The sequence below is a fragment of the Carassius gibelio genome, chromosome B12 (assembly GCF_023724105.1).
Source record: "Carassius gibelio isolate Cgi1373 ecotype wild population from Czech Republic chromosome B12, carGib1.2-hapl.c, whole genome shotgun sequence".
Lineage (NCBI taxonomy): Eukaryota > Metazoa > Chordata > Actinopteri > Cypriniformes > Cyprinidae > Carassius > Carassius gibelio.
Window position 1 is genome coordinate 6,468,780 of NC_068407.1, and position 25,981 is coordinate 6,494,760.

At 36.1% G+C, this 25,981-nt stretch overlaps 2 protein-coding genes across 8 annotated transcripts in view; one reads left to right on the top strand and one right to left on the bottom strand.

Annotated features, from left to right (window-relative positions):
- LOC127968966 (cytohesin-1) overlaps positions 1-1,776 on the top strand; it is a 57,342-nt gene extending 55,566 nt beyond the window's left edge. For all 5 annotated transcript variants that reach the window (XM_052570473.1, XM_052570470.1, XM_052570471.1 and 2 more), the window contains exon 13: positions 712-1,776. In XM_052570473.1, the coding sequence (XP_052426433.1) occupies positions 712-790 (79 nt within the window). In that variant the 3' untranslated portion in view covers positions 791-1,776. The remainder of the gene's footprint in view (positions 1-711) is intronic.
- Positions 1,777-2,000: 224 nt separating this feature from the next.
- LOC127968965 (CDP-diacylglycerol--glycerol-3-phosphate 3-phosphatidyltransferase, mitochondrial) lies at positions 2,001-25,896 on the bottom strand. Of its 3 annotated transcripts, none has more exons than XM_052570469.1 (11): positions 25,766-25,896; positions 22,779-22,980; positions 22,013-22,090; positions 21,421-21,517; positions 19,499-19,688; positions 19,066-19,244; positions 13,609-14,024; positions 9,698-9,773; positions 7,459-7,607; positions 6,235-6,399; positions 2,001-3,210 (listed from the first exon to the last, which is right to left on the bottom strand). In XM_052570469.1, the coding sequence occupies exons 2-10, from the start codon at positions 22,863-22,865 to the stop codon at positions 6,280-6,282; spliced, it is 1,392 nt and encodes a 463-aa protein (XP_052426429.1). In that variant the 5' UTR covers positions 22,866-22,980; positions 25,766-25,896; the 3' UTR covers positions 2,001-3,210; positions 6,235-6,279. The 3 variants fall into 3 exon arrangements, 2 of the variants coding, with proteins under 2 accessions (XP_052426429.1, XP_052426428.1); XM_052570468.1 differs by lacking the exon at positions 25,766-25,896 and adding an exon at positions 25,600-25,754; XR_008156192.1 differs by lacking the exons at positions 2,001-3,210; positions 6,235-6,399; positions 25,766-25,896 and adding exons at positions 9,487-9,594; positions 25,600-25,754 and having other exon boundaries at positions 7,464-7,607.
- Between the last annotated feature and the right edge of the window lie 85 nt (positions 25,897-25,981).

Sequence of the window (25,981 nt, forward strand, 5' to 3'; positions counted from 1 at the left end):
ATTAATAGTTAATATATTTGATATAAAATACAGAAGATGCATCGTCTAAACCTAAACTTAAAACTGAAATTAAAACTATTAATATTGTGTTAGTTGAAATAAAATATAAATGTAAGATATTTACAAGATATTTATAATATTTATAATAAAGCCAAAATGAAAATAATGAAATAAAAGCTCTTTCAAAATATGAATTAATACTTCCGCTATATACAAGTAATATAAAATCACACTGGAAGTTTGGTTGTAATTCTCATTGTTCATATCACGTGTGATATAAAAGCAAAACTCAGTCAATATTGAGCAGGGACTCTTTCTAAGGGTAATTTTATTTAATTGAAAAAGTAAATATTACTTTTTTGTGTGTTTTATTTTTTGCACTTCAGGCTTTTCATCCTAGCAATAATTTAAAATAATGTATACTTTAAAAAAAAAAAAAAAATTTTATAAATAGTTTTTTCATCACATTGATATGATAGCAAAAAATAGTTTGTAATTCAGTTATTCTCTACTAAATACTCATACAGACATCCTTAATATACTCAGCTCTGTCTGATCCACAGGGGGATCTAATATTGATACAATACATTAATACTCACACTGATATAATAGCAAAAACAGCTTGTAAATTGTGAAAAAAATAAACTAAAAATGCATCATTTACGAAAGTAAAAAAAAAAAAAAAAGTTATCCGTTTGTCATTCTCTCCAGGGCTGCCATAAGCAGAGATCCTTTCTATGAGATGCTTGCTGCCAGGAAGAAGAAAGCCTCCTCTCTGAAGAGACAGTAGGGCAACATGGAGACATGCAAAAAGGAGTTTGTACATGGACCTGGAAAACAGGCGAATGATAAACGGAAGCCATAACGCTGGATTGGAGCGATTTTAATCTCAGGAATGACCTTGAGTTTTGAAGGTTATCGTGCAGTTGGCTTTCTGAGTTGTCTGACATTTATGTTTGTTTAGTTCATATTGAAAGGACGTTGAGTACTCTCATACATCATCATCATCTCAAATCAGCAGGTCTGACTGAATGTGGATCTCATTCGGCTTTTGTAAGCTTGCTGCAGACATGAGCGTTCCTCTCTGTGCTTTATACATATTAAATGCTAATTGTGCACCTATTTTTACACTGCTATGTACTGTAAATATCTGGGAGAGTTTTGGCCTTGTTTTGAGACTATCTAGCTTTGTTTCTGTTGTTTCTGATCTGCTGTCATATTTATGTTTTTGTTGTCATTTTTCACATTTTTCACCAAAGTTTGTCTTTCCATTTTATACTGCCCTAAAAACAGAAGTTGAGTGCTTGGGTGCATTCTGAGTCATGAAATTTATATATTTTTTTAAATCTTATTTTGATGCTGTTTATTTGGCTTAAACAGTGTTTTATTTAAAATATCAGGACATTATTCACTGATCTCATAGATGGCCTTGAAAGACATTTCAGTAAGTTTGGTTCACATGAAAACAAAAAACAAATGAAACTACTGATTTAAGTTTGTTTTTACTGTTTTGTGTTTTACCACCTTAAATGTACTGGTTAAATTAACGCCCCCCACATTTTCTGCTTTAAATGCACTGATAGTTGAGAGAAACTCTTAAATACTAATTTATCAATGCTGTACATATTTAAACATGTAAGTTTTATTTTTTGTCGTCAAAATTTACTTTGTGCAAAAGTAATGGGGTAGAAAAAAAGGTTTTGACCTGTTCATTCATTTCACCATTGCTTTGTAATCTTGTGCTTAAAATAAATCTGAAATGATTGCGCTTTACAAGTACAATTACATTTTTCTTATAGAGAAGACAGACTACCCCCCCCCCCCCCACACACACACACTTCTCAGTGCCCTTTTTAATTAGTGGTTACTTGAAAGTTTCTCAGTATATCGACATTTACTGAAAATAATCAGTAAATTATTATTCAACTTTTTTTTTACAGTGGATGTGACTAAAAATAAAGGTTGCACATCTGTATTTCACATCAAATAACTCTCAACCATAACTGTTTAAGCCTTTTGATTCTTAAAACCCACTTAAACATTGACCAAAAAAAGAGACGTTTTTATAAAGTACATTTTTGGCTGCTTGTGCGTTAGACGACGTGGCTTTAAGGCCTCATCTCAAAGAGCAGGACACGGTATTATTCAAAAGTCTCTTCCAAACACTTTCATTCGTGACATTTCAATCCAATTAAATGTGTCACAAAAGAAAAACAACAAAAGAGTCATCTGGTCTCAATATGTTAATAAACCTTATAAGCGAACTCTCTTGATCCATGCACACTGGCACCAAAATTAAAACATTCTGCAGAAGAAGGGTAGTACTGCAGTTTTTATTACAAAACCAACATGGTTTTTAACTTCTGCAAAGCAGCTTAAACTGATGTTGAACTAATACTACAGAAGTCCCTATAAATAAGTGATTACTCACTCAAACACGAAGCTCAAATCCATCAGAGTCAGGATTTGAAGCTCTTCTGTAATCTCTGATGAAAGACATATGCTCATTTTCAGTACTCATTTTGTTTCTGCCGTGCAATAAAAAGGTTATTGCATCAAAATGTTGACTTTTGTTCCTACGTTTATTTCTTACATTGCAGATGTTTCAGGAAATTCAAGTTGTATGAACGCTGAGGAAAAAAAAAGTTTTAATTGTTAATTCATTAAATAAATAAAAATCTTGTGGCGGAAACCAGCCTCCATGAGTTTCACGCAGTGGATGTGAAATATGGAAATTTTACACATGGCTGAGGGAACTAAGGGTTTCTGAAATCAACGTGCGAGATCAATCTAATTTCAAACAAAAATAATGCCATAAAAAAGTACAATGGAAATAAAGTAGAAATGGTAAGGGTCATCTTATTGAAGTGAAAAAACAACCAATATTTACAGAAAAAAACTTACATTAATTCAAATATGAACACATGTCAGTGTCACATGTGCACTGCACATCGAACTGATGGCCAAATGTCCAGATGTGCCACACTGCTTACAAATGTGTTTTTGTCACACTGGCAGTAAATACTGTAAACTGGATTTGCATGCATTCTCCTCTAACCTTGAGGTTGTGTGAAGCAGAATGAATGTTACTGAATCGAACCGCACAGAGTGATTTCTAACATCACTGGAGATCTTTATCATAGCCATCTGCGTCCAGCAATATTTGCAAATGCCTCTTTTACAAATCACACGTGTAGTCCCAGTTTTCACCTGAAAAAAGAAAAAGAAAAGAAAAACAGGTGATCTTAAAGGTGATACTCTAATACTACTTATTTATCAACACAGAACACACTTAGCAAAATACACAACAGTTCAGCCGTTTTGAGCTTTTGAAAGGCACTTATGGTCCTCAAGGTTACAAAAATACAGTTAAAACAGTAACATTGAAAATAATTTCTAAATATTTCTTAAACTTTTTCAAATTTAATTTTTAAATGTCATTTATTAATCTGAAAGCAAATCGGCCATTATTCAGTGTTTTCCTTAAGAAGTCATTCTGAAACTTATGCTGATTTATACATTTTGTATTATTATCAGTGTTGAAAACAGTTGTGCTGCATTTGTGGAAACTATTATTTTTTTGATGAATAGAAAATTTAAAAAAGAACAATTATTTGAAATAAAAAACTTTTTTTAATTATTATTATAAATGTCTTTACTGTCACTTCTGAGCAAATTAATGTGTCCTTGCTGAATAAAAGTAATTTCTTTTTTCACACACACAATTACACAAATGTACAGACCCAAAACAACTGAACCATAGTGTGCATGAAAACACTCGGAGGACATAGCAAATAAAACCTAGATTTCTACATTTTCTGACTACTGGTAATCCCAATAAACTCACAATTTGATCATCTGTGGAAAAACAGCATTATATATATATATATATATATATATATATAAAAACATCTGGTTTCATTGTAATGCAATTGAATAATCACTAGAGGGCAGAGGGAGTACTTAGCAAAGTGAATGAAATCAAACTTTTCTTGACTACAGACAACCCTGCTTCGAGTCATAATGAGCAACTTTATATCGTTATTACATAACGTTTTTTATATTTTGATAACTTTCCAAATTCAATACGCTTTTTCAAGCCATGCCTGGAATTTTTGTAATGGTTTTTTCCATAAATGTGATTCACTGACAAAGTGATAGTAAAGGAATTCTTCCCAGTAAGTGACACCTCCACTGTTCTGCACTGATTTTGGGAAAGTATTTCTAAAATTCTTCAGAATGGATTTCAACACGGCCAGGAATACACCAATACCGCAGTGGACACTCGAGTCACACTTTCATACGTCTACACCAGCGGACGATGTCGCTTTAAATGCTCAAGCTCTTTAAATCGGGTGCATTCTGATTGGCTGTCAAAGTAATACCAACCAACTGCTTCGTTATTGTCATCATTATAGCTATCATTATAGCTATGGGCTTCCCTATTCCCTTAAAACGGTTATTAAAATATTACAGCTATCATTACACTCACTGTCTAGTAAGGCCAGTCAGCCAGAAAAAAAAGGAAGACTAGTTCTGAGAAAACGCTTTATTTTTTTAAAAGAAGCAACTTAGTATTTGGTCACTTTTTTATCTATTTATTTTTATACATTTTGAAGCATTTCGGGTTATGTTACACTCATATTAATAGCTTAAAGATTGAAATATTTAAAACATAGCTATGCTTTCAGCTGATTTTGTGTGTACTGCACATGCTGCTAAATGCGAGGAAAAGAGGTAGTGACCTTTCAGCGAAGTTCAATTTTTCATATTAATGTACAAAGGGCCTCATTTTGTTAATACCAATGGCTTTGGCTCAAAGTTAAACATAATCTTAAATCCTGACATTTCGCAAGCGAGACAGAATGTTAGTAATCAAATGGAGGCGAGGGAAGGAATCGTGCAGCACGTAGAAAGAGCAGCTGTAACAGACTCCAGATGTGAGCGACGGAGGGCTCGCGGAGGTCACTGCCAGTGCAGCTGAAGTCTGGGCCTGACAGCACTGGAATGGCCAGATTCATGCTGTGGTCTGACCATGCTAGCTCTAGATGGGCTGTGTGACGGGGATTTGGGTTGAAGGAACCACTGGAGTGACAATGTAAATTCTTCAGAACCCGCTGTCTGGCAAGCTGGGGTTTTGTATATCCATGTTCGGGGAAAGTCTGACTATACCGAGTACAAGAGAGCCAAGTCATTCGTTTGGAAGTGGAATAAAATGCTGAATGCTGCTTTTGTTTGCTTTAGGCTAGAACCTTCTGAGCATTTCATGCGAATGCCTCGTTTATGCTTCAACATAATGAAATGCACATAACACCCGATACCACCGAACCATCCCTGCTGGAAAATCCGGCTTAAGATGGTAGCGGGTTATTACACACAGCAGCTTAAAGTCAACATGAATTGCCATTTGTAAGCCATTTCATTTCAGTTATGTGACATTAGCATATTAAACAGGACAATCAACTAAAAAGAAATAGGTGAGACATGATTTTATCCACTGGGAATCGATTGGATCGTGAAAAACTGACTGTTTGCTAAAACGATTAATAGTTATTTGTTAACTACATTAACACTGAGATCAATCATTAGTTATGATGAGCTAACAATGAACAATACTTTGTGTTAATTATCATACGACAAGATATAGAAGTCTGTCATTTTCACCCATAGATCCAGTTATGTTATTTTAAAGAAACATTACAGGGTCTTCTTTTTTTATTTTTTGTTGTTTTAAAAAACATGCACAGATGAATTGCTCACAATACGATCTATAACATGAATTTAGGAGATAAGTTCAAATTTTATTTCCTGTCGACAAATGCATCCTTATTATAGTGTTACCACCAAAACAGAACCTAAATTGCATGTTTGGTGCTGTTGGTTAACATTGTCCAATAGCCCTCTCAGCTTAAGTGACGTCGCTGGAAAAGGCATAGAATGTGCAAGTTATTACATTTGATGAAAGATTAGGATGAAAATGTTTTCTTTGGAATTACCGCCATCGGTGAATCATTAACAATACGACCAAGAACAAATATTAAGATAAGGTTCATGTTGACTTTAAGGTGGTCAAGATGGTCTTTGGAACAAGGTCGAGCAGCTAATAACCAGCTTTTACACAATAAAAACCAGTTTGGCCTGAGCCGCTCCAGGAGGAATCGCTCATGTCTGAAACTAACACTAAATACGCCTGATAGGTTTAAAACATGCTTCAAATGACCGTCAGCAACCAACCTGTTTCAGACAGGGAGATATCCATCACCTCAGGCCTGCTGAACTTTAGAAGAAGTTCTTGATGAGTGGAGTAACCAGTTTCACCCACAGCTTTACACGGCGGTCTGGCTGATTAAACGTGGAGTTTGACACTTGCGTTGAACTCTGGTACAACATCTCCTGCTCCTGGATAAGACAGAACACAAGATTTGACTTAAACTATCTAGATTTTTTAAACCTTGCTATCTTAAGTGCTGTGTCATCTCAGACCAAGATTACTACAGAACTGATTTTAATTGATCTGTTATCACCTGATAAGTGAAGATTACAGGTACCTGACATTTCACAAACTATAAAAACTGATGACAGTTAGACTTTATAGTAGCCTCTGTTCCCAGAACGACCAGTAAAGATTAATGTTTATGGAACATCCTTTATATGCAATGCTGTTTGAGATAAGAAAGATAAATGGACCCCCATTGCTTTCTAGTAAAATAAAAGCTACGACGTTAAAGACACTACCATTAAAGTGATAGTTCACCCAAAAATGAACATTCTGTCATTAATGACTCGCCCTCATGTCGTTCCAAACCCGTAAGGCCTTCATTCATCTTCTGAACACAGATTAAGATATTTAATAAGATATTATTAGGTTGAATACCATATTTTTCTGACTATAAGTCGCACCTGAGTATAAGTCGCATCAGTCCAAAAATACGTCATGATGAGGAAAAAAACATATATAAGTTGCACTGGAGTATAAGTCACATTTATTTAGAACCAAAAACCAATAGAAAACATTACCATCTCCACGGAGCAGTATAGAGCGCCCTTTCGAGGCTGTAGATGGTAATGTTTTCTCTTGGTTCATTTGTCTTAGTTCATTTCTCTTGGTTCATGTCAAATTAATTTTGATAAATAAGTCGCACCTGACTATAAGCCGCAGGAGCAGCCAAACTATGAAAAAAAGTGCAACTTATACTCGTAAAATACGGTAATTTTGGTTGAACTATCCCTTTAAAGATTTATAGAGCAGGGTGATAACATAAATTGGTCTACATTCATTTAAACTGCAATAAAACAAATCACTTGAAACAATGTGTGGAGCACAGCTGTGTTTCCCGTAAGCCCCAACAGTGACCAGCCATTAACTTCACAGTTAGTACTAACAACTATTAAAACACATCACAACCCAAGATTTATGGGGTACTGTAGGAAACAGTGGAAGTGCAGAGGAAGTCCAACCTGTCGCAGTTGCATCTGGAGTTCCTCATTCTCTGTTACTATGGCAATCTGAGCCTCCAGATCCCTGTGCACAGAGCGATAGCCGAAATTTGGGGAGCCAATGAGAGTGAGGCATGGGCGTTCTCTTCCTCCCACATAATACCACAGACCTGTGAAGAGTAGAGAAAAATACCCTGATATGTAACTTTTCAGACCAGTAATAGTGATAATTGCTTCATATTACTGTACAATTGTTTATTGTGACTCAAACCACTCTAAAAATATCCTTGGTGCCTTCAAACTGACAAATATGCAGATAAGGCAGATGCTTCAGAGCAGCTGATAGTGTCAGTATCTATGTTTCCTGGTCATGTGGGTTTAAAAGGAGTGGTGTCCATACAACAGAAAACATTTCATTTTCACAGTCAACAATGCATGACTACACACTAGAGGAAAAAAACTAAACCAAAATGTCAGTCCAATCATGTACATAAACTAAACAGATGTTCTATTAATAGGCAGCAGGAATTACTTGCCACTTCAAACACTTGCCAAACATAACCACCCTGGCCTGAGGTGCTGAAACACTCATCATCGTGTGACACTCATCGTGTGACACTCATCAATACTTCAAAATTAATTCCGGAGGACTTCCTTACGCACACAAATCCAGGAATTAACCTTCATACATGATTATAAATGCCTTTATGCTTAATCAGATTAAATTCAAGTTCACAACACAATCCATGAACTGTTTTTTCATTGTCATGGCATTGGGTAATTTTATTATAGACCACGTTGTTGATCATAAACTAGTGGTTAGGGTGAATTTGTAACTTCAATAAATGTATACATTTGCTTAGAAAAGGATGCATTAAATCAATCAATTTTTACAAAAACAATTTTATATAAAAAGGTATTCTTTTCAACTTTCATTTCATCAAAAAAATCATTTTTTTTTTTTTTTATCATGGCTTCTAAAAAATATTAAGCAGAACAACTGATAGTGATAGCAATCATTACTGTAGAATGATTCCTGAAGGATCATGTGACATGGAAGACGTGAAAAATGACTGCTGAAATTTAGCTATACCATCACAGGTATAAAGTACATTTTAAAACATAGTAAAAGTACAAAACTGTCATTTTTTAAATTGTAACAATAATAATAATTTTCATAAAATCTCTATTTTTAATTCAATCAAGTAAAATGCATGATGCTTGAGCATAAGAGACTTTTCCCAAAAGCATTCTTTTGAAAAGAAAGTGCAATTGGTCCAAAATCTTCTGCCTCCTGGCATTTGACAAGTTCTTTGCGCTGTACACTTGAACATTTATCTCAATGGTTTTGACATGTGACTCCACTTGAAGTAAACAACCTACTTACTGCCAAATTTGAACGGCTGCCAAAAGAAAAACACGCTTTTTGGTGACAGAAAGGTATAGTTACGGCATGACACAGTGCAAAAGTCTTAAATTAAATCCACCTCACTGTCTCTATCCTGAGGTGCCACGTGGGCCTCGTGTAGGTTGAAGGCCAGCGTCAGAACGGCATGCTAATGATCATTTATTCTCTCTGTAGCTCAGCTGTGGGGACCTCTGCACCCTGTCTGTTCCCACTTCAGCTCCACTGTTTACAAGAAATGACGGCATGACAAGTCTTTATCTAATAAGCCAGACTTCTCAACAGGAGCTTGAAATTGAATTCCACTGACGCTGCTCAGGTTTTGTCCAGCCTCTATATTTCTCCAGACGACACTATTTTATTCTGTCCCTTCATGTCAGGGGCTTTATTAAAGTGTATGAGGAAACTCAGTTAAAGCCATATGAACAACCACGTCAAATTTATAATGAATTCATGCATTTTTAAAGCAAACTAAAAATCACTCACAGTTCAAACACACACAGCAGTTTGAGAAATAACACAGTGGTGATCGAGTTGCTTTTGGCTCAGTAGTGCATTTGATTTGTCTTAAATAACATACTGAAACAGTAAAGCTGAAATAGCTTAACATCCAACAACAGCCAGAAAACGTGGCCAAAGCATACCTCTGGTTTACAGGGAAAACATCACATGTGTCTGGCAGCCTCTGTGTCCTGGAGCTGTCCAGGAAGCGCTCTTGAGGCTATTCAATCAGAGGTGCTGGGAAACCTGCTCTGCGCATTAAATTATGAGCTTTCCTGTTACACCCAATTTTTGGGAACTGGGCTGATCCACTTCAGTGCTTAAAAGAAAACAGTGCAGAAGATAAACACGTACCTTTAGCATGAAATGTCCAATCTGGGCGATGGTATTCATGCAAGAGGACACGACTCTGCTGACCCAGCTGACACACCTGAAACGAGCACGATGATTAAGAAAAACCAACAACACAAGAACAAACGTTAAAAAAATAAATATTCTGATGGTTATAAAACAGCAGGACTTAAACCCTGCTAATTCAGTGCATTTGTCTCTGCAACACAATCCACAGAACAAACAATTATAAACTGCAAAATAGTGATAATTTCGTTAAAAGAAAACTACAGTATGACGGAAAGATGGCAGAGACAACACTGTCATTTATCACTATCTAAAACACTAATAATACTATTTAACCCAAAATTTTCCTATATAAAAAAAAGTTTTCATACTTGGGTTTGCCAGATGTCAAGAGCTGAAACCCCTCTATAAGCGCTTCTCTCTTAAAAGGACACTTTTCAGTTTGATTTTTAACAAACCTGGCAACTATTCACATGCACCCATTCTTACTATGGAAAAAATGTTGAAACAGCTAAAAACAGCAACAAACATGTAGGTTAGAGTATATTAATCTACAGCAGGAGGACGTCTTGGAGGGCCGGTGTCCCGTAGAGTTTAGCTCCAACTTGTCTTAACAAACCTACCTGGAAGTTTCTAGTATGCTTAGTGAGAGCTTGTTTAGCTGGTTCAAGTGTGTTTAATTAGGGTTGGAGCTAAACTCTGCAGGACACCTGGGGCCTGTACCATGATGGTAGCTGAACAAATTCAGATTTACAGAATTAGTTTTCAGTTGACAAAACCAAACCTCTCCAATCCGGTTTTGTTGGTACCATGATGCTATTCATCAACTTTCTTTGTCAACTCAGGCTTTGATTCTGAGTCTTGCTGAGTGCAGGCACATGAATGTGTGACATCACTGGCGAACAGCCAATCACGAGCCTTGCAACACAAAGCAAGTTTGTTTTACTTCTTGCGAGAGACCCAGCGAGATTCAAAACTAAAGTTTAAAGGTTTTGCTAAAGGTTAAGAGATTGAAGAATAAAAAAAGGAGGACAAATAAAATAAATAATCTTGCTCTATCAGTGCAGTGACAAGTGAAACTTGTTAACTTAGTTTATACATTTGAAAATATATAGTGATAGAGAATTGAATGTGTAAGGTCAGATTTTTTATTTATTTTTTTTAAATAGTGCAATATTTTGATACTACAGCTTATTAATATTACATGATCTGTATTAGAGATGTTCCGATACCCTTTTTCTCTTCCCGATACCGATTCCGATACCTGGGCTCAGGGTATCGGCCGATACCGAGTACTGATCCGATACCTGGGTGTGTATCTGTATATACAGCTGTATATACTACTAGCCCTGTGTAAATTGCTAGAATTTTTTTATGGTGTGCTTCAGACAGATCCCTCAATAAAACATGAACAAATACATGGTGAACTACTGTATTTATTACAGTATTTTTATTATCTAACATGAATTTGACAGTATTATTTATTTTCTTATGCAAAAAAGAACTTCAAATGCAGCCAAAAATCTAACACCGCAAACTAAAAAAGGTATTTAAGTTTTACAATATAACTGTATAAAAAAACTGCAACAAATAAGTCTAGGAATATAAAAAAAGATCTATTAATCAGATAATCTCTAACAAGTAAAAAACAAGCAACCATCTAGGCATAATTATTATTATTATAGAGATGTATTATTATTACTGTAGGCTACAACAGTAGCTTTATATATTGTCAATTTACTCATGTAAACCAAACATTTATTTTAATGGGCTGCCATGAAGATCTTTGAGTGTCTGTGTTTATGATATGACAGTATTCTCAAATGAAACGGTAAATTCTCATGAAGTGACGGTTTATGCGTTCGTGTCCTCATGACACACAGCAGAGACTACAAAACAGCGAGCTCTCGCGCATCTGTGCCAGTCACCCACAGAGATGTAGATTTTGCGGGAGTAATATTTAAATAGTATTTTGCAGTTTAATATTCACAGACACTAGTATATATTCGGCTACTGTCTGGAGCCCTGCGTTTTGACTTACACGGAAGCGACTGAACGCAGCTGCCGGTACTGAATATACTCGAGAGTCTGTAACTACCGGTACTACAGAGACATACTGCTAACCACTGATCTATAATATAGTAGCGGCTTCACTGTCTTTTGGCAGTTTAGAATGTGATGAGTGATCCAGTCATATATAGATCAGGGCTGCTAACGCGTTTTCATTTCTTCTTCGCTGCTCTAAACAGGGGTTGCTTGTGGCAACACAGCACAACTTCCTGTGTTTTCAATGCATTTTGAGCAGCGAAGAAGAACCGTGCAGCGGTTAGGCAAAGCTTGCGGTCATAACTAGGTCTTTTTTAAGAAAATGGTATCGGATCGGTATATGGGTTCATGTACTCGCCGATGCCGATGCCAGAATTTGTTGTGGTATCGGAGATATTTCCGATACTAGTATCGGAATCGGAACAACTCTAATCTGTATACATTAATATTTAAAATAAATGATTTATAATAACTGTTAAACTAAAATTGCTTGTGTGTAAAATATAAATATAAATAATAATAATAATAATAATAATATGACTCACAATAATTACATGAGTCATAAAATGACTCTGTAATTATCATTAAAAAATTATATATTTTTTAAGCATTATTGACCTTTAATTTGGAGCAAGATAAACTGGAGTGACTTTGTGTCAGAAATGTGTCACTTCTCTCACATCTGATAACCCAGAACATAACCTGCCCCGGAGCAGGTTAGCCTTGGAGTGTAAGTTACTACAGCAATGAATGCCAATGCTAAAAGCCAAGCCACTTACGTGGTACCTAAAACCCAGGATTGGTGCAAACTAACCTGAAACTTACCTGACTAGCCAGCTAATCTAGTTTCATGGTACAGGCCCCAGGCCTCCAGGACCGAGTTTGAACACCTCTGATCTACACCGAGACATTCTTCTCAAATGAAAGTGTAAAACGGTGTCTGTGTTCGTTCAAAATGGTCGTTTGCACTGTTGGCTGCAACTAAATCTGCCATCAAACCTTCACACCGACTAACTGTAATAAATCCAAACATGGATCTCAGGTGATTGAGGTTGCCAAATAAATGCATTTATGCAACCTCTGTGCCACAATACAAAGTCTTTTTATTGTTGTTGTTTTAATAGAATGAAATTGCCACTGTTTTATCTTTTGAGTTTTACCAGTTTTCATAATGCAGAGAGTGTGTTTGTGATAATAAATCCGGAAACTAGATGAGGTGAAATTAACCATGTGTATGTTGAAAGGTAAAAGGGACACTGAACACTTGAATAATGGCTGCTGAAATTTCAGATTTGCCATTACAGGAATAAATTACGCTTTAAATGATAGTTAACAAAAAAAGTTTTAAAAATGGCAAAAAAAATTTGGACCAAATGAAGGTAGCTTTCAAAAACATTATAAACCCAAATTGTAAACTTTTGAACTCTAGTGTATATCACGATTTACTGCAATATTCTTAAATTGATCATCTAGAATGAAACACTTTTTAGACACAAATCAAATGATTATAATTTATTTTTTTAAATTATGAGAAGTTTGGCCCGAGTACAAAAAAAAAAAAAAAAAAAAAAACATTTTAAATATTTTGGTGGTTATAAAATAGCCAATATACTATATGCAACAGTAAGCTCACAAATCAGTTGAATTATATGTTAACGTGGCAATTTGTAATAGTGCCGGGCAACCATAAAAAAAACCTATTGTTACATTATGTCTATACTAGACGTGGGTGGCATGACAAAAATAATTGCTTCTTTTATAAATGACAGAGTTGTCTCCACTTAAGTGTTCATCTCTGTCAACACAGGTATTTACACATCATACTGCCCAGCCCTGTGTTAAACTGTAGAAAAAATGCACACCTTATTGTAGAACTGTTGGGCGAGGTGAACGTAGGCCTCAGGAATTGCTCCTGCTACTCCTTTGGCTCCAAAAAACCCATTTACCTCTGGGGAGGCCATGAGGATACGGTAGTCTGCTGCCGCACCTAGCACCAGCTGCATGTAAGTGAGCGTCAGGTTGAAATAACCCGATGTCAGATAGACGACTGAGTCTCCACCTGCCTCTGTGAGCAGTCGTTTGGTTACTTGTTCATCCAGATGAATGCCAAGGGGCTTCATTTGCACAAGTGGAAAGATCCAGGTGTCATTTGGCACCGTTCCCTCCGAGTCTGGGACCTCTGAGCATTCTGCCTCCAGCATGGTCTGCCTCACACGGGCCGTGTTCACCACCTCCTTGATCCGTCTCTGTGCCAGTACAGAAAAGTCGGCTCTGTTACCTGTTAGACCACAGAAAGAGCACATCTTGAACACTTGAAATGCTTAAATGTTGGACACATTTAGACTGTGTTCCAAAAACTATTCAGCTGCCAACATAGGCAGCATTTCAAGCTCAGTTGCACAGATCACAATAATGCACTGTGTTGAGATCAGTGACTAAAAGCATACAAAACAGCATTAAAAGCTAAATTATGATTATAAATATATTTCCTTCACTTAAAACAAATACAGATACAAATAGATTGATAAAGTTAAATTGGACTATTTTATCTGACATTTCTGTGAACTCAGTACATATTTTAGCTTATCGTAGTTTGGGGTAGGTTAGATTTGAATGTTTTTTTATGCTCACAAAGGCTGCATTTATTTGATCAAAAATACAGTAAAAACTGTAATATTGTGAAACATTAGTTGAAGTTAAAATAAACATTTCTATTACTATCTATTTTAGGACGTAATTTATCCCAATGATGGCAACGCTGAATAATCAATACTCCTTAATCCAGACCTCATTGTCACATGATCCTTTAGAAATTATTTTAATTCGTCAAGTTGGTGCTCAGGAAACATTTATTATTATCAATGTTAAAAACAGACGAGCTATTTAATATTTCTGTGGAAACAGATACATTTTTTCAGGATTTTTTGTTTGATGACCAGAACATTCAAAACATTATTTAAAATAAAAATTACAAATGTGACCCTGGACCACAAAACCAGTCATTAGTAGCACAGGTATATTTGTAACAATAGCCAACAATACATGATAGGGGTCGAAATTACTGATTTTTTTCATGCCAAAAAGTATTATTATGTTAAGTAAAGGTCATGTTTGATGAAGATATTTTGTCAATTTCCTACCGTGAATATATCAAAACTTTATTTTTGATTAGTAATATGCATTGCTAAGAACTTCATTTGGACAACTTTAAAGGCCATTTTCTCAATATTTAGATTTTTTTTTGCACTAAAATACAACTAGTTGTATCTCGGCCAAATATTGTCCTATCCTATCAAATCTGCTTATTTATTCAGCTTTCAGATGATGTATAAATCACAATTTCAAAGAACTGACCCTAATTACTGGTTTTATGGTCTTCACATCACAGTATTTATTTCCTTACTATAGAAGTCAATGGGGACCAGCAAACAGTTTGGTTCTTCGAAATATCTTCTTTTGTGTTCAACATAAGAAATGTATACAGGATTGGAACGACATGAGGGTGAGTAAACGATGACAATTTTCATTTTTGGGTGAACTATTCCTTTAAGAGGTTCTATTTTAGTTAGCATAGCAGCATAACTTATTAGGTTTTGAAAAGGTGCTGTGCGTCAATCAAGGTAAAATACCTGACAGTAATGATAAACAGAACTGATCTAAACAGGTTGTTTACACTTGTTTGAACAGGTAAGCAAGCGAAATGACATGCCATCCATTCCCCTCCAATCCAATCCATTCTATCAGGTATTTTCTCATGCGAGATCCTGAAAATGCATGATCAAAACCTCAGAGACACAGGTCAATAACTGCTGACCGTCTGGAAAGGTGCTCTGTCAAACCCTGGCGCCTCTGCTAGACATAATGTGCCACGGTGAGTCATAGCAAGAGAGATAATCTGTAAATAATTAATTAGCTTCAGGGTAGAACACTGCATGTTGGTAATGTATGGCAGAAGACTGCTGCTCCATGGTGTCTTAGCTTATTTGGTTAACACGGAAAATGTGCAGCAAGGGCCACCAGGAATATTCAGTTTGTTAAATGCAGAGAACAAGAAAATGTGAAAGCCTCTGCAAATATGCGTGGACAGCGGAGAACAAATAAACGGCCCTTTAAAGCAGGATAGGGGCTTTCCCCACAGATGCAAAGCCAGCCACCCCAAGCCTCCAGGTCCAAACACATCCAGTTAACAGGGCCACGAAGTTTAGCGGCTCTTTCCGACAAACTGTAGGATCCAATTACTGGAGATACAGGGGCAGGACCGAACTGCAGACTCAGCGGAAAAGCTTCTCAATGGACCAGCGTTCTAGTAACTCTTACTGGAAGATAAGGTTTTTTCTTTGAACATATACATTCGCAGATGAGCTGCATAAAGAAATGTCACCCTGACTCGAGTGCATGTGCTTTTCGTCTGATATTGTCCTCCTTTTACCGTCATACATCACTATTCTCACTGTTGGCTATCAGTCCATCATTTCCCGTCGACCTCATTGTCTTGACAGACTGTATCAAGGTCCAAATAGCTCCTTCCCGAACCTATCATACTCCTGCATCTCTCCTTTCCTACCCTCTCAGCACAGATCACTTACCACCAGTAAGGTGACATCATTGCACTATTTCTGGGATCTGTGACAAACTGTGGCCCCGCTCTACCACAATTATGTCATCAAACGGCGCTGGGTTACGGATATGGAGTGAAGCTGAATGAGCATAATCACTCATTCACTCGCTGAGCCTGGGGAGTGTAAGACACACAGAGTCATGGCTGAAGCTCAGCATCACAGAGACCTGAGGCTAGCAAGTAGGCTCCGAGCTTCCTGTTACTCAATGTGTTACCACAATTCTGGTGTTACAAGAAAACGAGTGACTTACCATCATTACCTCTGATTCATGTCTGTCAGAGCGGGTAGAAACCACAAGTGTCAATCATCTCTCTTATCAGGAATACGTTATGGCCAAAAAATGCTGATGAAGTTGTTTGATCACTTGCACTTAAGACAGTGGCTGCTCTGAATAAATAATAGATATTCATTCCACATGGCCCATTTTAACCAACTGATACACGTGACAGTGTAGCAATGAGCCACTTTGCATGAATAAAAATTAAAACAGAAACTATTTTATACTATGAATATTCCTTCATTAATTACAAAAACTGTTATATCTTCAGTGCATGTCCACAGCAACTATTTTAAAATTTATTTATTTATTATTACCTTTTTTTTTTCATATTTGGTTAACAGGGCCAGGGCCATTTTTGCATTTACCTCTTTTATTTTATATATATATATATATATATATATATATATATATATATATATATATAACATAACAAGATGTTTGTCTTAAAATATATATATATAAAATAGATTCCAAAAAAGTTGGGACACTGTATAAATTGTGAGTAAAAAAGTAATGGAATAATTTACAAATCTCCTAAACTTATATATTATTCACAATAGAATATAGATAACATATCAAATGTTGAAAGTGAGACATTTTTAAATGTCTTGCCAAATATTGGCTCATTTTGGATTTCATGAGTGCTACACATTCTAAAAAAGTTGGGACAGGTAGCAATGGGAGGATGGAAAAGTTAAATGTACATATAAGGAACAGCTGGAGGACCAATTTGCAACTTATTAGGTCAATTGGCAAAATGATTGGGTTTAAAAAGAGCCTCTCAGAGTGGCAGTGTTTCTCAGAAGTCAAGATGGGCAGAGGTTCACCAATTCCCCCAATGCTGCGGCGAAAAATAGTGGAGCAATATCAGAAAGGATTTTCTCAGAGAAAAACTGCAAAGAGTTTGAAGTTATCATCATTATCTACAGTGCATAATATCATCCAAAGATTCAGAGAATCTGGAACAATCTCTGTGCGTAAGGGTCAAGGCCGGAAAACCATTCTGGATGCCCGTAATCTTCGGCCCTTAGATGGCACTGCATCACAAACAGTAATGCTACTGTAATGGAAATCACAACATGGGCTCAAGAATACTTCCAGAAAACATTGTTGGTGAACACAATCCACCGTGCCATTCGCCGTTGCTGTTTAAAACTCTATAGGTCAAAGAAGAAGCCATATCTAAACATGATCCAGAAGCGCAGGCATTTTCTCTGGACCAAGGCTCATTTAAAATGGACTGTGGCAAAGTGGAAAACTGTTCTGTGGTCAGACAAATCTAAATTTGAAGTTCTTTTTGGGAAACTGGGACGCCATGTCATCCAGACTAAAGAGGACAAAGACAACCCAAGTTGTTATCAGCGCTCATTTCAGAAGCCTGCATCTCTGAAGGTATGGGATTGGATGAGTGTGTGAGGCATCGGTAGCTTGAAAGGCACCATCAATGCTGAAAGGTATATCCAAGTTCTAGAACAACATATGCTCCCATCCAGACGTCGTCTCTTTCAGGAAAGACCTTGCATTTTCCAACATGACAATGCCAGACCACATACTGCATCAATTACAACATCATGGCTGTGTAGAAGAAGGATCCGGGTACTGAAATGGCCAGACTGGAATAGAGATCTCTCACCCATAGAAAACATTTGACGCATCATAAAGAGGATCATGCGACAAAGAAGACCTAAGAAAGTTGAGCAACTAGAAGCCTGTATTAGACAAGAATGGGACAACATTCCTATTCCTAAACATCAGCGACTTGTCTCCTCAGTGCCCAGGCGTTTACAGACTGAAGAGGGGATGCCACACAGTGGTAAACATGGCCTTGTCCTAACTTTTTTGAGATGTGTTGATGCCATGAAATTTAAAATCAACTTATTTTTCCCTTAAAATTATAAATTTTCTCAGGTTAAACATTTGATATGTCATCTATGTTGTATTCTGAATAAAATATTGAAATTTGAAACTTCCACATCATTGCATTGTTTTATTCATAATTTGTACAGTGTCCCAACTTTTTTGGAATCAGGTTATATATATATAAAACAATTAATAGATACATTTTTAGACATTGTGTTTGAGTGCACTTTCAGGATTTTAAAGCCAAATTGAGTTCTTGGTTTGTAGTGGTGGAACAATGATATAAAGTTTCACTAAAGTAGGCCAGATTATGGTAGTTAGCTGCATCCTCCACAATCTATCACTCACAATCAGCCTCCAAGCTACAGAAGTTGTGTTTAGCATCTTATGAATGTGTTTGGGCTTTTAACTCACATAACTTTAATTCCTTTAGAAAGCATATACAAATGAATGCTATAATGAATTATTATTAAAATCCCCTCTCATTGTCTTACATCACTTTTTATATTTAAGGAAGCGGCATCTGTTTAAACAGATCCCTCTCTTTAAAAAACACTTACCTTTGTAGGGATGCACCATTCCCTCTATCATGTGCACACTGTTGTCAGGCTGCAGCTGCAGTGACACGTCGCCCACGGCTCCCACGAGTTCAGCAAAGAAATCAGCCACCTCCCCGCAGTCCTCCAGAAGTACATAGCGATCCTGACGATTGGTGAAGTAGGAGTCACTCAGATTGGCCCTGTATGAGATATGATCATATCACACTCAAGAGTGGGCGAACAAATATTCACCTCCTCCACTGAGCAGAGGCTGTTTGCATGAGCTCCATATGGTCTAAAAACAACCTAGAACCATGAAGAGCAATAGCTATGGGAATATTTTGAGAGAATTTATGGTATTCACATAGCAAGTATATTTTAGTTACGCAGCCATAACATGTGTTTGCAAGCGTGTTGTATCTGCTTTTGCTGTGACATATGTACTCGTACACACCCGCTAATGATGAGACTGTTGTCAAAAATGTATGCCTTGATGTGCTGCACCCCGATGGTTTCATTGAAGCGTTCGGGAACCAGAAGACGCAGCATCCCCCGCAGGTCAGGTGTGTGGTACAGGGATACTCTCATCTGCTCGGGAAAACGCTGGAGCAGTGACATTAACATTGTGCGGGAATTGTGCTTACCTTTAGATTCAAACACAACAAAGGGGGAAATGAGAAGCAATGAGTCAGTGCATACACTTAATTAAGCGTTAAAGGGAAATTCACACTAAAAGTTAATGGAGGCTGCTGTCATGACAATGCAGTATTATATTATATAAGATTATATCATATTATAGCAAGGTTTAGTTTTGTATTTTCTTTATTGAAGTAAATATGTAAAACAAATAAAAAAAAATTGGAACAAATATTTCCTTCCAATTCCTTCACAAGCAACAATAGCAAGCTATATAGCTTTGATACCAAAAACAAAAGATGTAAAAATAGTCCTTTTCAACTTTTTACTATTTGGACATTCAAAACTTGTGTAATGATTAATGAAAATTATAAATTAAATAAAAAATTATACATTTTAACTTCCTACTAATCAAATAATCCAAAATATTAGCATTGATTCATTAAAAATAATAAGCAGCACAACTTTTTTTCAACACTAACAATAATAAGAAATGTTTCTTGAGCAGCAAATCAAAATATTAGAATTTGGATATTTGGATTCCTGAAGGATCATGTGACACTGAAGACTGGAGCAATGGCTGATGAACGTTTAGCTTTGCCGTCACAGGAATAAATTACATCTATTACATTGAAAACAAAATTAAAGCCTAAAATAATTCTTTTAAAAAACATTTTAAAATAATACACAGCTACTGTTATGGCTTTCAAAGGAGAAATATGCTTTGAGAATGGGACACTGCTAACTAACCAAATCTTGACCCCTTGGTGCACTCATATTGGTAGGCGTCACATTATGTCACTGCTCATTTGCATTGCTAACAGTTACAGTTACAGTGCAAAAAACCACCTCTCTCTTTGTGAACGCCTTGTCAAAAGGAGATCAAGCAGAACCTAAACAAATAAAATGAAGATCTATGCTGCAATATGATGCTTCAGTTACCATGAAATATTAGATTATGAATTCTTACAACATCACTGGGTGAGTTGTACAGCAACAGAATGACTAACAGTTCCTGTCAAGTAGTTTGCAAGGTAAAAGAAAAGGGGGGGAAAAACAGGGAGGAGGTCTGAACTCCAACCTACAATTACTAAAACTGGAAATCCTGCAAAATTACACCCATGCAATTATATCAAAAGACATGGCGTACATATGTTAGTCAGTGTTCGTAAAGGGAAAAACACATTAGCAGGGGATTTCCTGCAGGGATTATTTTCTTCTGATGGCTTCATAGGCAAGTGATCGAAAAGATCAAGCTATGTGCAAAATGCAGTTCAAAGGAAGTAAAAGAATAATACAGAGGTAGGTTTAAGTATAAGTAATAATGGAAGGCCTTGTTCACACAGCACACAATCTAATCTGGTTTTGAAATCAGATTTTTGGGACTGATGGTCTATACTGTCTTTTAATTAATGAAATCAGATCCATCTGATACATGTAGCAATGACTTCATAATTCATGAGATGCATCACTGTATTTTACACACAAATGCTGTGCCTGAAATTGATCAGTTAAGTCATTCTTTTCAGTGCGACCATAAATAAACAAACTAGTGAAAACCACTTATTGTGATTTAGATGTCTGTGTATGAAATCAAATGTTTTCATAGTTCAAACAAAAACAAAAACTCCAAGGATTTGGGTTGGACATCCCCACTGCTGGGTGTCCAAACAAAGCCTGAGCATGTGTGTTTGAAATGTGTAAAAAAAAAAATAAAAAAAAAAAAAAAATAAAACAGACCTCTCGAGCCTCTGGTATAATCCAGCAGAAAAGACACTTTGAGATCAGGTGCATGATCTTCCTGTGAGCGCTCTAATGCCTTTTCCATGCAATCCACCTTCAAAAGAAATTAGAAAGTCACTAAATACACTATACTATGAATAACTAAGTTTCTGCACCATTTTTATTTTTACATTTTGATGTATTTCTGCTGCAGGAAGCTTATGGCTTGTCTGGCTGGTTTTGCATGTTGATTTGAACAAGGAAATGCACTGTAGATACACTGAGATGGTGATTCAGCTTTTAGATTGAGATTTAGCAACACCACCAGATCAAATTCTGTTGATAAAATTAAATTCTGCTGAGTTCATTTTTCAGAATATGCTTGCATATCTGACTTTGGTTGTGACATGAGCTACTTACTGTTAATATGTCTTAATCTTACAGTGGAAAAACATTGAAGATGAGATATGTTAAACTTCCCTGAGCAGCTTCCTCTTATGTAAAATTCTTAATCAGGCCACAGTCTACTGCACAAAAACAGCCTTTTCTTCTTGGGCTATGTTTTATTTGCTGGTCAGCGACAGTAAACGTGTGCAGACAGGTTACATACGAGGTCTTGCTCTAGTGGTCCTGTGCCCAGATACAGTGATGCCATCACCACACGACTCTTGGCTGTCTTGATACGAGCCTTGGCAAACAAGAAGAACAGAAAAACTGAATGAGAAACACTGAGTAAAGCTTTTTTTTTTTTTTTTTTTTATACAAGCTATATTATGACAAAACAAACTGATAAAAAAGACAATAAAACAATTTTCTACATAAACAAAGCTAGACAACCTTCTGAAATTGAGAGAGAGAAAAAAAAGCATTTGACCAAAATTAAATTTTTAGTCTTACATTATTATTTTTTTTAGAAGCAACATGAAAATTTAAAGCTGTTCTCATGGCAAGATTAAACTACTTTAAATAAAAAGAAGAGACAAATATTATTTTATCATTTTTTACCACAATACAATAAACCTATTAAATATCTAACTACAGGAAAAACTCATAAAAATCATAAAACTAACAACAATAGATGAATTATGATGTTTAGAATGGACATTTGGCACAGATCCACCTGTTTTATTAAACAAAACATCGTCTTCTCGTAAGTATCAACCAATGTAATATATTTACATAATGACATATGTATATATAAATATGACTATAAATAGAAATGCACTAATTGGGGTTAGACAATATCTGTTAGTAATAAGATTTCAGAGATTTCTTTTTTACAACCGTATAGTCATATTTACTGGCAATTCAGTTCTCTGAAGGTGCAATCACTTGGCTTTCACCCGATAAATGCACACACACACACACTCGCATACCTTCATAGCCTGATAAAACTCATTAGGCGAGTGAAGGATGCGTATGCGGCCCCCAGGGACTCTGAAAGCAGGTACATGATCAGCCATCCAGTGGAATCGAGAGTGGAGGCCCTGGACACCGGTGAAGCCTGGGGGTCTGGAGGAGGCCAGGGGGGCTGAGTCCGCCTCTGCCAGGAGAGGGGCCAAGAGCAGCACAGCGGACCTACATTATGACAGGAAGTGAAAGAGAATTAATGGGCGGAGAAAACCTTTAATCTGAATCCAAGACTGGCAAACCTCTTCCACTGTACACAATGAACTATTGTTTCTGTTTTAAGGTATTAGTAAATATTGTCAAATCTTGTAGCTGAAAAAATACTGAACTGATGCTTGGTATTTGTTTCCAGTTGGATCTAAAACAACATAATATAATAAACATAATATACACTATTTTAGTTTTTTTTATGTCTTTTTTTTGTGTGTGAAAGGCTGCATTTGTTTAATCAAAAAAGAAAAAAGCAGTTATATTGTAAAATATTATTAAAATTACTGTTTTCGGTAACACTTTAGAAAAGGCAACACCTATTAGATGCTTATTAGCATGCATATTACCAGAATATTAGCCATGTATTAGTGCTAATTAAGAAAATATTAATGGCTTATTCTACTTGACCTTATTCTACATCCCTAATCTTGCCCAATACCTAAACCTAACAACTACCGTACCTTACTAACTATTAATAAGCAGCAAATTAAGAATTTATTGAGAGAAATTTTGTAGTTAATAGTTAACAAGTGTTACCTATTCTAAAGTGTTACCCTGTTTTCTATTTAAATATATTTTAAAAAAGCAGTTTATTCCAGTGATAACAAAGCTGAATTTGTCAGCAGCTATTATTCCAGTCATCAGTGTCACATGATCCTTCAGAAATCATTCCAGTATGCTGATTTGGCATTCAAGAAATCTCTCTTACTATTACAAATGTAAGATTTTGTGAGATGTAAGTAATGTAAGATTTAAGATTTTTAATTTATGATTTAAGGATTTTTGGATAAATAGAACGATCAAAACAATCTCATTTGATTTGATATTGACAGGTTTTTTTGTAACATTACACCTTTGTCACTTTGCAGAATGTATCTTTCTTTAAAAGACCCCAAATGGTGCACAGCAGGGTACTTTCAATTATTTTTGCAAATTAAAAGTCTAATATTTCTGTTAGTGCTCTTTTTTGCTTTAATGTTTGGACCAAAAAAAAAATTGAAATAAAAAACACTTATAACACTTACATTTTTAAAAACAAATTGTATAATGGTAATTATTTTTGTGAAAATCTGATGTGAAATCTGAAAACAAAATATTTATTGTTGCTTCCTGGTTTTCAGAATAATAACTAACACATGAATACTTTTCAGCATTTCATTAGCACATGTAATTACACCAAAAACTAATGTTAGAGAGTCGCAATATAATATAATATATATAGTGCAATATAAACCAGTACATTTGAAAGTTGATTCTGAAAAAAAAAAAGATTTAACAACTCTTATTCTCAAAACTTGATTTCTAACTATTCAGAACAGGGCCCTAAGTCCAGCTCCAAATGCAACAGTGTTCTGAAGACAAAGGCAGTAATATGGTCTGTATGACACAGCATGAAGTCTCAAACGGCAACCCTTCACTCAGATCTACTGCCAAACACCAAGGTCACACTGAGTTCTCTACAGCCCAGACAGTGCTTTTCTTCACAGAACCCAGAGTCTCGCCGCACACTACAGTAGATCTCACATAACTCCTGAGAAAACAAAATGAAAAGAGGCGCCTCTGAGGGCGCCATGACCCTGCGGAGACTGAGCGTAAAACAATGCGAAGGTCAGTCGTGGGTGAGTTTACGAATCTATTCAAGTTATCTATCTGTGTCTCTCAGATGTATCAAAACAAGACCCATGTTTCATGCCCTTTACAGATATCATATCGACCAATACAAGTTTAGAAATTTCAGGAAAAGGCCTCCACTTATATCAGATTGATTTGATTAAATCCACATTTTCAGAAGAATGCAAGCAGTGAATGGCTGCTTTGTAAACCAGTGCTTTAAAGTCTTCTTGAATGAACCTCTTTCATTGCAATGCACATCTGATAACAGAAAGAAAATCTGATCAACTAAAGGCCAACTTGGGCCACATTTTTCCTTACGAAAAAGAATGCAATATTGGTTACATGATGGTTAACAGGAACAAATGTCCAAGAATTTGGTGTACAGCTGAGCTGTCAGATCATATATGCCTGAATAAGATTATTTTAATAAAAGGAGGTGCTGACAAACCATATCTGATAATCTGCCTGTAGTCTCGGTTTATTTCGTTGACTTACTATCCAAATAACAAGCGTGCAGTTTAAGCGCTCATTGAAGGGTTAGATAACCCAAAAACAAAGGTTATTTCAATATCAATGTTATATTTAATCACCCTTATCCAGTTTCAGACTTGCAGGACTTGAATTTCCCCGTGGAACACAAAATAATATGATAAAAAGTAACCATTTACTTTCAAAACATTTTGGGGTGAACTATATCTTTAAGAGAAAAGACATAACGGTGTTTACTGGAAATACGCTAATGGATAGTAACGTTAGTAGAGTAAAAGCAGCAACCAACTTTACTGGTCAAATGTTTACGGATCGTATTCTCAAGCTCACTCTGACATTTCTAACTCCACAATTTAATTCATGATCTCTCCTTTACACAACCACAAGGTAACATTAGCCAAACACGCTTGACTTTGATATTACGCGATTTCTATCGACTGTCTTTGTGTAATGCAAACGACCGCTGTCATTTACCCTCTCCTCCGCTCATGTGTCCTGAAAAAGCGATAGGTTGTCCTCGTAAAAACCCAGGAGAGAGCAGGAGTATACCCAGAGAACACAAGTCTTTTCCATGTCATGGGCGCCGCCATGTTTTACTGCATTTTGAATGTCAAAACTTTATCTAAACACATAACGTTACCTTGGCTTGCACGCGACGCGACACAGACCCTTGTTCTAGTGTAAACCTGTACAGTCTATGGTGTAAACACGTATAATAAGAGGGCCTGCAGCGATGACAGGGTATAATTCTGCTTTTGCTGGTCTCTCATCTCTCTATACGTTTTTATCAGTGATAAAAATACCACATTGTCTCTTATACGCAGAACCTGATTTTACCAAGTGAGACATGTTCCTG